The 14,106-nt window shown below is 42.2% G+C and overlaps 1 protein-coding gene across 1 annotated transcript in view; it reads left to right on the forward strand.

The window, feature by feature from the left end:
* Window positions 1-5,302: 5,302 nt before the first annotated feature.
* The window catches only part of LOC139725633 (zinc finger C4H2 domain-containing protein-like), a 36,944-nt gene continuing 28,140 nt past the window's right edge, over window positions 5,303-14,106 (forward strand). The window contains exon 1 of the mRNA XM_071636723.1: window positions 5,303-5,364. Coding sequence (XP_071492824.1) covers window positions 5,303-5,364 — 62 coding nt within the window. The remainder of the gene's footprint in view (window positions 5,365-14,106) is intronic.

Below are 14,106 nucleotides of genomic sequence, written 5' to 3' on the forward strand. Positions count from 1 at the left end.
TTCCCAATAGAAGCCTTTGTTACATCATAAACCCTCAGCTGCACGGCGCGCCTCACCCTAGCAGAAACTAGAGCACGCACTTTAGCGCGCGCATGCAAACCTAAAAAAATACGCGCAGCCTGAACTCTCAAGTTCATTGACCCTACCTGCCAAAATATCAAAAATCCTTCATCAATTCCCCCCAAATTCTCGGATCACTACCAAAATTTAATCAGTTGTTACTTGTATCATTCTAAACCTTTCCTGCAAGTTTCATCTGAATCTGTTAACTACTTTTTGAGTTATTTTGCACACGGACAAACTAACTAACAAACAAACCAATGGTAACGAAAACATAACCTCCTCCCTTGGTGGAGGTAATAACTACAGCTGTACTGGTATAATAATGATGACATTGATACAGGTCTGCAACAATGTTGAGTACCCCTCGTTACACACTGTGCATGTTGAAGGGGACACAGTTGGCCCTACCTTAGTACAGGAGTTTACACATCAACAAAAAATTTCTCTCAGAAACTCAATACATGGCGAGTTTGATATAATTTTCCATGGTATGTTACATATGTATCCACTACAGTTCTGTCAGCCATTTGCTAGTAAAATAGGAAACTTTTAGAGGGGCTTAAATCTTCCCTTCTTTTTTCATCGTACTGAGATACCACTCTGTTGACTCAGGGCGCTCCCATAGTAAAACTGTGTGAAGGAGCGCTCCATGTAAACAATTCCCCGTAGACGGTAATAGAAAGATAGCCGGGCCGCTGATTGGCTGATCGCCCGATCGCCAGGCCATCCGCTTTACCGCACTGCGTGGTGTGCGAGATCCACTACTCCGTGTGGATCGGTGTGGTGTACACAATTCGCTGCAATCAACATGCGTGCTTGCCATCGTGTTATGTAGCGGGCTATGGCGGCGAGCTCGACTGAAGAGCTCCCATCGGTACACAACGCTACACAAACTACACAATATGGCGACTAAGTGCATCGTGGTGTTGAGCTTCTTATGTGTGTCGCTCCATACCCGTACATGTCGCTACCATACATATCGCATATATTGATACACACACACCAACGAACACATCCAACTACTTCACAAAATCATACCTTAAAATCATGTAAAAATATGACTTATCAAATTTCAAACGCAACGACAGCTTCGCTGAATACATGGTTAAACCAAAGGAGGAAAATATTTTGCCAAAAATTGAAGACTTGATGTAAAAATGCCGAGTTTGGTATCAAACTGTTCAGCCAATTGCGCTGGAAATCATCACACACATATGTTACAATGTTGTGGGAAACTATGTAAATGAAGGGGGTAAAGAGCCAATGATGATGCAGCTTCGGTGTAGCACCCGATTCATGAATGAAAAATGACATCATGCTAACGCGAGCGAGGGCAGTAGCGAATCGCGCATGCGCGGCTTGCCTGTGCATATGTTCTATGTGTGCCCCAGGCACTACGGTTTGCACTCCCACCGTTCAGGAGCGATGACGTCATGTCTCGCTCGGCGCACTGCATGCACCATGCCGTTGATCCCTACCATAGCAGACGACGGCAAGCTGGTATCGGTTGATGATCGGCTTGCTATCGCTTCTCAACTACGAAAGGTTTTCCCTCATTGGTCGGCTTGCTCTCCCACAATGCCTTCCAAAAATGACATCATCGCTTTCTTCCATTCATAAGCTTTACGTTGATGCCATGTACACCTCCGTGGCTTACTGGAAAACGACAGAGATTTTCCGTATAATTTCGCCCTATTTTATGTAATTTTCTGGCAATCTGTGCCAGGAACATGTCATCAAAGGAGTAATTTTGGTCATTCATGCAATTTTTTTTCATCCTCGTGGTATTTTTTTATGGATTCTCGAGTGATTTATCCGTGTTTTGATACTACTTTTACCGTGTGCGAGTACGTGCAATGTATGTGCGAGGATGCTTGAAGTGCATAGATCAGTGTTGATAATGTTACATTTCCGTAGCAAGCGACCTACATGTACCCGATACCAGCGGTGCGCTGCGAGGCTGTTTGGATACATACAAACGAGTTACGAGAGCGGGATTGCGTGCAGTGACTACACGCACTGTGCATGCTAGCGATGCAGCGAGCGAGACACAGTGCTCACAATACACATGGCCAATGCAGTCGTGGCTCAGCCAATCAGCAATGAGGTACGACATGGCAAGCGCATTGTGGAGCGGAGAGAGCCCGAGAGAGAAGCGCCAAGCTATTTTCAGCTCTCTCCTCGCTGCGATCGCAAAGCCGATAGTCGAGATAACGATATTCTGTAGGCAAACAGGAGTTGAGCGGTGGAGCGGCAGGCATTCTCGGTGAGTTCGGGGCGACATGAATTATGCATATCGGGGATCTGCACTTGCGCTGTGTTGACTGAGGCGCTGCTTAAACTGTGTACATGGCCTATGGCAGCCAAACCGTCGTGCCAGGGTCAAACCTATCCATAACACTATCCTCACATCAAACTAAACCTGAAAAGCAACACCCTATCACTATCACAACCATGACAACCCTAAACCCTTTGAGGACCATTTGCTAACCCGACATTATGTCCTCAATGGTCCTTAACCTTGGACCTTTGGAGAAAATAAGAGTAAAGACTGGAGCAATTGTCAGTGATTGTCGCAGGAGCAAATCATCAATATGACTTGTGTCACCAAAGGCAAAGTCCAATCTTCACAGAGTCAAACTGAATACTCTTACTTAGCAGGTAATGTAAGCACAGAGAACAAAAGAGCACCATTATAGCAAGTGCTAACAAATATCTGGATATCAGCACAGCACTTTACTCATAATACTTGTGACGGGAAGAGTTCCTTTTGTACCCCCCCCCCCCGATAAATTGAAAAAAAAAAAGAAGAAGAAAATATATTTTGTTACAAAACACATTTATATAGGTAGAAATAGTGGCAAAATTAATAAAATCCTACAAAAATGTAATAATAGTGATAATTTACTCACCAACTTCATTTCACGTAGGTGGGACTAACATTACGTATGCTGCCACAGTGCTAGCGATTAATCCAAACTTTTGTGCGCACTTTACAGCCAATTCGTTGTCGTGATCAAGTTAAAGCGATAATGCCACGTCATTTCCTGAATTAAGCTCCTGGTGGACAGTAGTTTAAAAAAGAAAGATGAATTCTGATGTTAAACCAGATTGAGTCGTATTGCTAGCGAAATGCGATGGATGGACACCGTTCCACTGTACTGTGCCTACTGCTGCATACTGTGTGCGCGTGCATGCACGCATTGTGCACGTACCTACATCGCTCGTTTGAAGGTACTGTAATTAGCTCGCCCTTCACTCGCCACAAATATTAGACAACTCGGTCGTGACCATGTACAATTTGACAGTCAGGATGTAAAAATGTTATTTCGATGGTAACGTTTACATTAGAGCTAACAATTAGGGTTAGTGTTAGGGTAACGTTGATCGCAGAGTCCTAAGGTGACGCGGACCCGAAGTCCTAGGGTTAGGGTAACGTTGACCTCGGTGTCCTAGGGTGACGCGGATCCCGGTGTCCTAGGGTGACGCGGACCCCGGTGTCCTAGGGTGACGCGGACCCGAAGTCCTAGGGTTAGGGTTAGGGTTAGTGTTAGGGTTTTAACGTTGACCTCAGTGTCCTAGGGTGACGCGGACCCCGGTGTCCTAGGGTGATGCGAACCATGTACAGTTTGCGCAGAATGTGTATATTACAATTTTTTGTTGTTGGTGGTAAACTAAATAAAGGTTATGGAAAGTCTTCCCATAAAAGGCATAACCTTTATTTAGTTTAATGTTGGTGAAAGGGAATAGTAATTTGTTGGATTAGGGCTAGGGTATAGCGATTTAGATGCTGCTGTCTCGTCAGACATCTTGTACCAGACTGAAATTGACTGAGGACGTGCGTGCGTACAGTACACACATGTACTTTTAGACCAGACTACGTAAATGTCAAGTCTGTAGCGCCATCTACGACGAGCATAGTACAGTTTTGATGCATTGTTTATTTGCCACGAATCACCTCCGCCTCGCAACTCATCATGCAGCACGATCGTGAACGCACTGGGCTCAGATACTCATGATAGTGAGTTCGAGTCCCAGACCCGGCACTTAATTTCAGCAAAATGTTTTCTCTTTCTTATTATGTCGTGTTTATCTTTACAACAGGTTCATGCAGGAAGTCAACTGGAGATGGCAATCGTCAAACGGAGAGAAGGAGAAAGGAGAAAGAGAGGGAAGAGGGAGAGGGAAGAAAGAGAACAGAATAAGGGAGACATGAGAGAGGAGGGAAAACATTTTTTCAACGTTTTTTTTTTTCTTTCAGTAGACCTAATGACCCCCCAAAAATTCCACGCCCCATTTTTACTCAACCCCCATCAAAATGTCACCCTCTTTTAGACAGTTAGGTAGAGCTCAAAATACGCAATCTTATCGGGGGGGGGGGGGTACAAAGGAACTCTTTCCCTTGTGACTTTTGTCAATGTTTGTGTGAGTAGAAGCTCCTTTTGGTAGAAGCAAGATGGTGAGTGGACAGTGCAGTGGCACATGCACGTGTACCATACCAATGCCTATTAGTAATGGCACCAGCGACCCACACGTACACACCGCGCCGCCAGCCACTGCACTCCCCGGTTCTGCTCCGGTCAAAAACATCAGCACACACCCCAACACTGTACTGTGTGTGCTCCGATCACCGGGATCGGGATCGGGAGCATCAATTCCATCTAGAAAACGACACAATCTCGCATCATTGTTTCGCCCTTATTTCTGCTCTACGTACATTGTACATACGAACTTACCAAGAGATAGTTGATGAGTTGACTGCAGTGCCATGATAATCAAGCAGTTGAGTATCAGAAAATTTAGACCTCCAGTTCGGTTAATGTTTTGGTTTTTCAATCCAATGGCGCGAACGAAGTGACACACACGTGCTCTTTTAGACTATTCCATTAAGATAAAATGTAATTATTCTACACAATTTGCAATATGGATGTACAAAAACTGAAATAAAATGGTTATTACCAAAGCAAAATAAATGTTAATAAACTTTTGCTATGGATATGATTGATTTTTATCGCACTTTTCGACTTATATACCTTGTAGATGTAAACACACTTCTTAATTTACATTACTTATTCCCCTTTTTTTAATGGTTGAGTTCAACCATCCAGGGTACGACATCACGGTTCCGTTTCGCGTAGATCCTCAATCCATCACATGCACATCACACACATCACAGTGTCAATGGTACAACGGGAACGGCGTTTTATGTGCTGACTGGTATTTACGGCTTACCGATGTCATGGAATCAGCAGATGATGTGATGTCTGTTATGAATAAGTTAACGCAAATAAAGGAAATTCGGTAAGTGCCATGCTGAAGTTCCACTCTTGCTTTCAATCAGCATATCACAAGGGCCCTTAGTATGCAAACGCAAAAGAGCTTCCATGCTTTGTTATCATGTTTACAGCCTCTGTCGCGAGATTGTTTAGTCCCACACGCGGCGGTCTATGTTATGTTAGTTCATTAAACATCTTTTAATTTAAAAGTCTGTAGACTGTAGGCCTACTCTTAGCTTCTCCGCGTCACTTTCGGCGTTCATGTATTCGAAATTATACTTTAAAAAACCCACGTAATCCTCGTAATTAGTTAGTTAGACCTTATTAAATGGTTTTCTTTGAAAATTCAGCATGACTTCTCATGCGATCAGATGCGACTAGCCCGAACGAGAAGGTAGCGTTCACGCGTTCTCCCTGCGGATGTAGCGTAGGATTGGGGTCTCGGATGGGGTAGTATCGCGGCTAAATTTCAACTTAAATACTAAAAATTGCTTCAGTTTGAATACATATACAGATGTAGTCCAATTATTGACAACAGGATGTGATGAACATTTGGTTCCACTAATACTCATAGTCCATTTCTGTCCAAATTGTAACCGCAGCAGCGACCCCATACGGACAAATACGTACCGTAAAGGGCTGTTACTGTGTTACAGCGCCCCGCGACGGGGTTATCCAAATTGATGACTTTAAATGATTGGGTCAAGAGGAATCTCTGTCAGACTCTGACACTGAGAACGACAACTGCTCGTATGACGGATTTAAAACTTACGCACTTGCGCTGTTGTTGTTGTTGTTATTTGGATTTATTTGGCGTTTATCATTCCTCAAGGAATATTTACACCAAATCAATATTCATAAAATCACTTTAAAGTTTTCAAATTTTACCCTAAATTATTTTCATTTTTTTTATATAAATAATTCAAAATAATACACAAATATATCAAAATGAAATCTCCCTCACTGGCCTCAGTTCGAGCTGCCCAATCGACGATCGTATTTTCTGGCCAGCCCGGCTCGGTACCTTGAGCAGACTTCTCAGCAAGGAGGGGCCTAGCCCGTAGCAGTGTAGCCTTTGGACCAGGCACTCTTGCTGCTCGACATCGTGTGGCGCCCGATCGCTCTCTGCTGGTGCAAGTGGTGGGTGTGTTTCACTCGAACCCTTTCGCTCGCGCTTGCCAATCACAGCGAAATGGCTTTGTCCAAAGGCTAAAAATATCGCGACTTTCATGCATATTCATAATATCATATCACTGATGCGCAATGTGCCATGCAAAGGTTGTTTTGAAAAATGAAAGACAAACGGGGGGTACAGAGAGCAACTTTTGTAGAAAAACATCTTTTCATGATGACATGGGATCAGTCTGGAAATGAGCAAGTGCACAACGGGCATGAATTAGATACGGAACATGTGTACATGTATACTTAATTTTATAAACTACATGTTAGCTGTTTGCTGGTAAAATAGGACACTTAGACTGGTTAGAGGTGCTTAAATTTGTGTTTCTTTTTTCATCGTACAGAGACACTACTCTGCTGACTGAGGGCACTCCCACAGTATAACTGTGTGAAGGAGTGCCCCGGGGTTAGTGTGACTGTAGATGTATCCATAGCCTGTATACACGTAGGTCGGCTGCATACAGCCACATCAACACACAATCCAGGGTCCATCAGACACCACCATTACAATGAAGATTTTTAACCTAATTTTTCGTTTTACATTCTGGACAACTTTGTTTTCTAAAAATGGTTTCCACTTCATTCTCATGATCCTTTCTCTTTCCTTTTTTTGGACTTGTCTTAGATATTTGTTTGCTTATCAAATTGCAAGATCTTGCTTTCTAAGTTTCTATCCCAACTTCCCAGGGTTGGTCCATTCTGATTTCATGATTGATGGCTGGCAGCAGCAGAAATGCTGGCGCAGCGGTGGCTAGATAGCACTACCATGCCATGCATACCCTGCAAGCTGCTGTTCTTACATTAATGCTACAGTCACACACGGCCGAATTTCGAACCGGGTCCATGAGAAATTAAAACCGTATCGACCCGGTTCGAGCCGTAGAGACCTGCATTGACCCGCATCGTAACCCTTGTCAATTCCTGATGGATGCCGGGGACTACGATACGGCGGTGAAAAATTTTTGGTCATCTTCAAAATTTTCTCACGGATTTCAATTCCGTATTGATATCTGAATTGACCCGGTTCGAACCGCATTGACTCTGATTGACCTGCTGCAACCCGCAGTGTAAAACCGTATGGGCCCTTGCCATATACCGCACTGCCTTCATGCAATGGATGATGACAAGGTTTCCATCCGGGTCGGTACGGGGGGTCGAAGCGGGTTGACATGGGTCGATAGGGGTCGAAAAGGATTCAGTTTAGGATACAATGCGGATTTTTATACTTTTTGATACGGGTCAATATGGGTCTCCACGGTTCAAATCAAGTTGATACGGTTTGAATTCCTTATGGACCCGGTTCGAAATCCGGCCGTGTGTGACTGTAGCATAAATTACCCTCCATTCCGGGACTAATCCGGCTCATTTTCACCCGGATCAAATCCGTTTTGTGACCCGGCCATGTGTGACTGTAGCATTAATGTACAAAAAAGAAAACCACGTGGCTAGGTTATCTTCCAGAGAATGCACAAACTTCTAATGCACAGGTTCACAGTAATGTGTTGTTTGCAGCCAAAATCTCAACATGTACATGCATCGAAGAAACCGTGAACATTGAATGAGTACTCTCCCAAAAGCGAAGGCGCTGTCCTGGAGAGGGCTGTGTCTGTGTTGTGCAGTGTGCTGTAGCATGTGCCCATGGTGATGTGAGCTCCAGTGTGTCTGTACATTGTGCATGTACACTTTGTGTGCAGGTGCTCGGTGCAGGTGTGTCTCTCATTACAGCATCTTGAGGGTAGGGGGTGGTGCCATCTGTCTAATGACAGGTAGGGCTGCACTCCTAAAGGTCATCAAAGTACCTGATGTTACTACTTTTACTTTGGCAGGGAGAGTGTTCCAAATTCCTTTGGCTCTGGGGTAAAAACTGTAAAGGTGGCAGTTGACTCTGCTCTGGAGTATGGTTGGTGGTGTGAAAGGTTGTGGTTCCTTGTATTGTCTTGTGCTATGCTGATTTCTTCTGGCATGGCTATGTTGACAAAACCATAATGGATCTTGTACAACATCTCTCACTGATGGAGGATGCGATGATGTTGTAGTGTATCCCAGCCGAGAGAAGAGAGCATAGAACTATCACTGGATTCCCTTGAGTAGTCTTGGAACACAAATGTGGCTGCTTGGTGCTGGATATTTTCTAGAATCAGGCTGTCTTTCTGGGTATGTGGATTCAAGGTGCAAGTTGCATACTCGAGCTGAGTTCTGACAAGTTGGTTGTATGCAGCTACCTTCACCTTCTTGTCACATTTGCCTTGAGTTCTCCGAATGATGCCAAGGGTTCTGGAGGCCTTAGCCTGGGTTTTCTGGATGTGTACACCTCAACTCAAGTTATTGGTAATAATGACACCTACAAGATACTGTAAAACATGATATATTCGCGGCATGAATTTTTTTGTGAATTGGAGCCGACAGCTTTTTTGCGGCATGAAATTTTCGCGAAATGCCACTGGCATTCAATGGTGGATATGTGACCCGCTACAACAAAATGGTCCTAAAGTCGCGCACGGTCGAAGCTGTGAAAATCGAGTTTGAAGTCAGAGCATCAAAATTGGTCAAAACTTATGATTTTCTGAATTTGACATATTATTAGAGTCCGACATGTCTTCTATCATCTGTCGAAATTTTGAAGCAAAATGATGGAAGGAAAGACTAAAAAATAGCGTTCTTCTGGGCCATGTTTTTTTGGGCGTTTCAACGAAACAGAAACTGGTTCGAACATTTGGATTGAGCGCCACACATAGTGTGCGAGCTTGAAGCTCACACACTGCCCAGTCGACTGGTGTGTGCTGGCGGGGTGCGCTATGCCCAGCCACTTCTCCTGGCCTCCTGGTCACTGATTGGTCGGTGAGGAGACCGTCGACGCTGTGTTTGATTGAACATTTCGGGGGTTGCTAGGGCTTACCTTCTATTGTCCGGAGGTGAATACTGACTTGCGTGTCCTTTGATCGTGGTTGCGTCGCAAGGAGAACTTTTAGGGCGCTTTTCTCAAAACAGAGATTTCCCAGACGTCTCAACATGCTCTTTCTCAAACATCGATATCTCCGCAGCCGATTATTTTTATAAGATGTGTTATATATCAATTTAAAGCAGAAAGATTAGGGAATTGTGTCATGCAATTTTCAAATAATCGACCTCGCCCGACTTTAGGATCATTTTGTTGTAGCGGGTCACATATAGTGTAGACAAGAATTTTCGCGTGCATTTTAATTTCGCGAATCTTGGCGCTTGCGAAATTCGCAAAATTAAAATGCATGTGAACATTCCTCGTTTTACAGTACTTTCAGTATTTTGTCTTTGGTACCTCTTGTCTCTGCATGGTGTAGGACAATGTCATTGGTTTATGCTTAAGGGTGATGGTCATGTGTGCACACTTCTTGATGTTGAAGGCCATGTCCTATGTCTCTGCCCATTTTGTTATGGTTGAAAGGTCTTTTTGGAGGAGATCCTGATCATATCTTGATGTGATGCATCTGTATATTCAAATATTACAGAATCATCAGCAAAGAGCCGCATTGGTGATGAGACCCTATCTCGGCTGTCGTTAATATTGACACCAGGAAAAAGGTTGGCCCAAGGACCAACCCTTGCGGCACTCCAGATAAGACATCAACAGCTCGAACTCCATCACTGCATTGTGATAGTCTCCCACTTAATTATAATGCACTTGTCAAAAAGGTCCAACCCCATTACCCCTGGACATGGATGCATCATGGTTGTTTTTTGGACGCATCCCTCAGTCACTTTTTTTGACAGACAGAACATTGAAAGTGATGCACTCCAAAGTAAAAATTTTGTCACACATCCATAAATATGGAAGTGATTTTTACATTACATTTTATTCGGGCATATTCATTTTCTTTTGGTTTGCAGACATATATGTTCTAGTTTCCCTTACCCTGTACCGTAATCAGTCACTCTGCCACGATATAATCCATATTCTGTGTAATCCATACACAATGTATGCCTGCTGTGTGTGTGCCAATGTGCGAAAGGCATGCTGTGTGTAATCGTGTTTCTTTCTCTGTTGAATGCAATACATGCAGCTTACATTGTACTTTCGATAAAGGAATCATTGATGTCCTTTGTACAAGCAGAAAATAAACGACTGTTGAACATAATACACTGTAGAATAGACTGAGTATTAATCATAATAAAATAGACTGAGAATTAATCAGAGTAACTTCATGGTTTAGAGAAAATTGAAGTTCTTTGGAATTTTGAGAAGTATCACACAGTTTTACTGAGCTTCAAACTACAAGAAGCGTTCAGCTTTGAGATTGTCAAGAGCCTCTCACCAGCTCTAACATTTGGCTCCAGCATGCACACATGCTTGTCTTTGCCATTGAGATTCACAACACTGCCGCTATCAGCAACTGTTGCTTCCTCGTCAACTCTTTCTGTTAGCTTAGTGTGATAGGTTGGTACTTGTTTGCCACTTTCATTGGTAGCGGCACAAGTTCACGATGCCACTTTTCCATTGAAAGGAATTCGTTAACTCATCGAGAACGAGTCCCGAGTAGACTTGGGCAGGTGTCTATTGGTGTTGTAGCAAAATCAAACCATCCTCAACGTGTTAACCCCATTGACATCTCTTCAACTTTGGGACAGTCATTCATCGGAAAGTTGCATTTTAGATTAACCTGTTGAGGATGGACCGATTTTGCTACAACACGCAATTCCTATCTTGACACTTGGCCGAGTATACTCGAGACTTCAACGAGCTAATCCATGATGTATTGGTGGGTTTATAAAAGTTTTTCTGAACAAATTGGGTGCTTGTCAACATTCAAAGTTAAAAAGAACATTAAGCATGCAAGTGAAGTCACATACACAGTGCATGTGCTCAAGACTTTGACTCTCAAACAAGCAAAATCAGAAGTGAGCGGGTCATGAAGTTGATCCAAAGTTCTAAATATCTAAGTACTTTTTGGATAGAGTTGTTAGCCTCAGTTGCTTGGAGATCTCAAGAAGAAGAACAGTTACCGTACACATGTACTCATCTACCAAGTATTATTGCAACTAGTCTGTGTAAGAGCAGTTTTGATCTTGACACATCTGTCTGATAGTGATTACATCACTTCTTCCCAGCATGCTAAAATAATTTCTGTGACTATGTAAGCACATATTAAACTCATATTACAGAGTCTAGACCTATGTGTGGTGGTGAAAATCACTCATCGGATATGCTGGCTGCCCATCCTTTAAAAGTTACATGAATGTGTGTCCTCTACAAATTGGGTATGATAGTAAACATCCAAATTGTTGCATGAATTATTATTGCCACTACCCAATGAACCCACCCTTTTGTCGCAGGAAATTAAGAATACAGCACATATATATACCCATCTGAAAGGGAATTTTGAAAATAAAACTTCTTTTAATCCTCAATTTTCATGTCTGTGACTTCCACTGCACCAGGGTATTCCTCCCCTACCTGGCACACACACCACATTGACACACACACCATCACTATCCTGTTGAAGACGAAACCCGAGTATGCTCGGGCAGATGTCTATGGTAAATGTGTATTGTAGCAAAATCAGTCCGTCCTCAATGGGCTATTGTACTTGCTGTGGTATGTTCCATTTCCTCACCTATAGCAATCAAGTCTTCCTGGAGACTTCACACTTGGTTAAGCCTGAGTTTCACACCTGTGAAAGGGGACTTTGCTAGCCATTGTTAATGTGGCTTGATCATAAAATACTCTCTCAATCAATCTTTATTGAGTGCCTTTGTTTGCATCACGCTTTTAAACTTAAGACCAGGAAAGAATAATGCACTGACTTGTAGACAAGTTAATTGATGGCTGAGTGGTTTAGACAAGCTTTTGAATGAACATTTCATTGCTTTCACAGGGGACTTTGAAAGCAGTCTTGTGTCATGTTCTACAAAATTAAAGTGTTTTTTTTTTAATTGTCAAGGCTAGACTTTATGAAATGGTGGGATGCAGTCACTACACTGTAGACAAATGGTCTCTGCAGTGCTACTTTAAATGGAAAACTGAGAATATGGCATGGCATGTAGTTTGTTGCTTCCTGGATCCATCCCCTTCTAACATATTTGTGTGTGTGTGTGTGTGTGTGTGTGTGTGTGTTATCCAAGCCCCCCCTCCCCCCCACCCCCCACCCCCGGGGTTGGTGATGGGGAGGGGGAGAAAAAGAATGTTCGTACAAAATTTTTAAATCCATACAGAACTACTGTCTCAAACTCTCATTGCTATTGTACACAGATGACATGCCTCAGGCAGCGATAGGGTTTAGTTGGAGTCCCACTCTTGCCAAGTAAACTCTATTGGAAATGTGTACTAATGATTGGTGAGGAAAGTACACTTTCTTCCTTGAAAATCAGTTATGGTATCCTGTACCTGTCTGTCATGTTGATATGGTGGACACTTGTAGAGGGAAACTGCAAGTGTACGCACCTGGAGAATGTTTAGAACATATCTATTGATTTTTATTGTAATTATGAAAATGTTTGTTTGTTTGTTTGTTTGTTTGTTTGTTTGTTTGTTTTTTTGGGGGGAGTTTGAGGTGTTCAAACAAAGCACTTGTCGAGCAAAAGAAAGAGGGATCAATGCACTGTTAGGAGTACAACAGGTAATTTTGGTTTAGAAATATCTTTGAGTAATTAATCACTCTTTTTTTTTTTAGTAAAAAAATTGACTGCTAGTTTTACTAGTGCATGCGAGTAGGTAAAGGATGAAAACCGGCTTGCAACTTTTACTTTTAAGAGGGCTCACTTTATTGTTTGAAAGCCAAAATAAACAAGCATATCAAAAAAATACTGACTAGAGCAAAGCAAACAGAACAGGAATAAAACACGAAAGCCTTGACTACAATGAAATATGAATCAATTTTCTATAAAATGGCATTATACACATACACACATTCAGGGGTCATCAAAATGATATATTAAATTTATGCAGTTTGTAAAGTTCCAGACAGGTTTTCTACTGAATGAGACACAAAGAGTATTTGCCAGAAACATCCTGCCTCTGCTTCTATGGTCCCACAGCACACTTTTATACATTTAAAGAATATTGAGAAGATAACCTGAGCAGTGGAAAGGTCTCCTTTTTGAATTCATCCAGTCCCACAGATCATATTCATGTTCAAGTTCAAGTTCAAGTTTGTATAACATTTATTTTCCATCTTTTTTTCATGTAGGAAATCACATGCATGAAATTATTGTACAGGAAGGTAGAACCTCAAAAAAGCAAAGCTTGTGGTGAGCTGCCTTACAAAAATACATTACATCACAAACACAAACAAAAAAACCCAAACAAACAACGAAAACATGATAATAGTTCCCATGACAACATTGAAATGAAATAATCCTCAAAGGGAGTAGTGCAGAGAGGCAACAATGTTGTTATCTGAATTCCAAATATTTGTTATTGTAGTGTAAACAAAACCCTTTCATTTGATCCCATTTTTGTTCAAACATAATGGTTTCTGTTGGTTACATAATTTTCAAAGCTTATTCAGCGCTCACTTTAAAATTGATTGTGAAATTGAAAACACATGACTTACGAGAAGAGCTCTTTTAGTCCTTGATTCTCCATTTAGCAAATTTGATAAATTTCTTTTTAATT

The sequence above is a fragment of the Diadema antillarum genome, unplaced genomic scaffold (assembly GCF_040938485.1).
Source record: "Diadema antillarum isolate AM-2024a unplaced genomic scaffold, OU_Dant_1.0 seq00000053_RagTag, whole genome shotgun sequence".
NCBI classification, from domain to species: Eukaryota; Metazoa; Echinodermata; class Echinoidea; order Diadematoida; family Diadematidae; genus Diadema; species Diadema antillarum.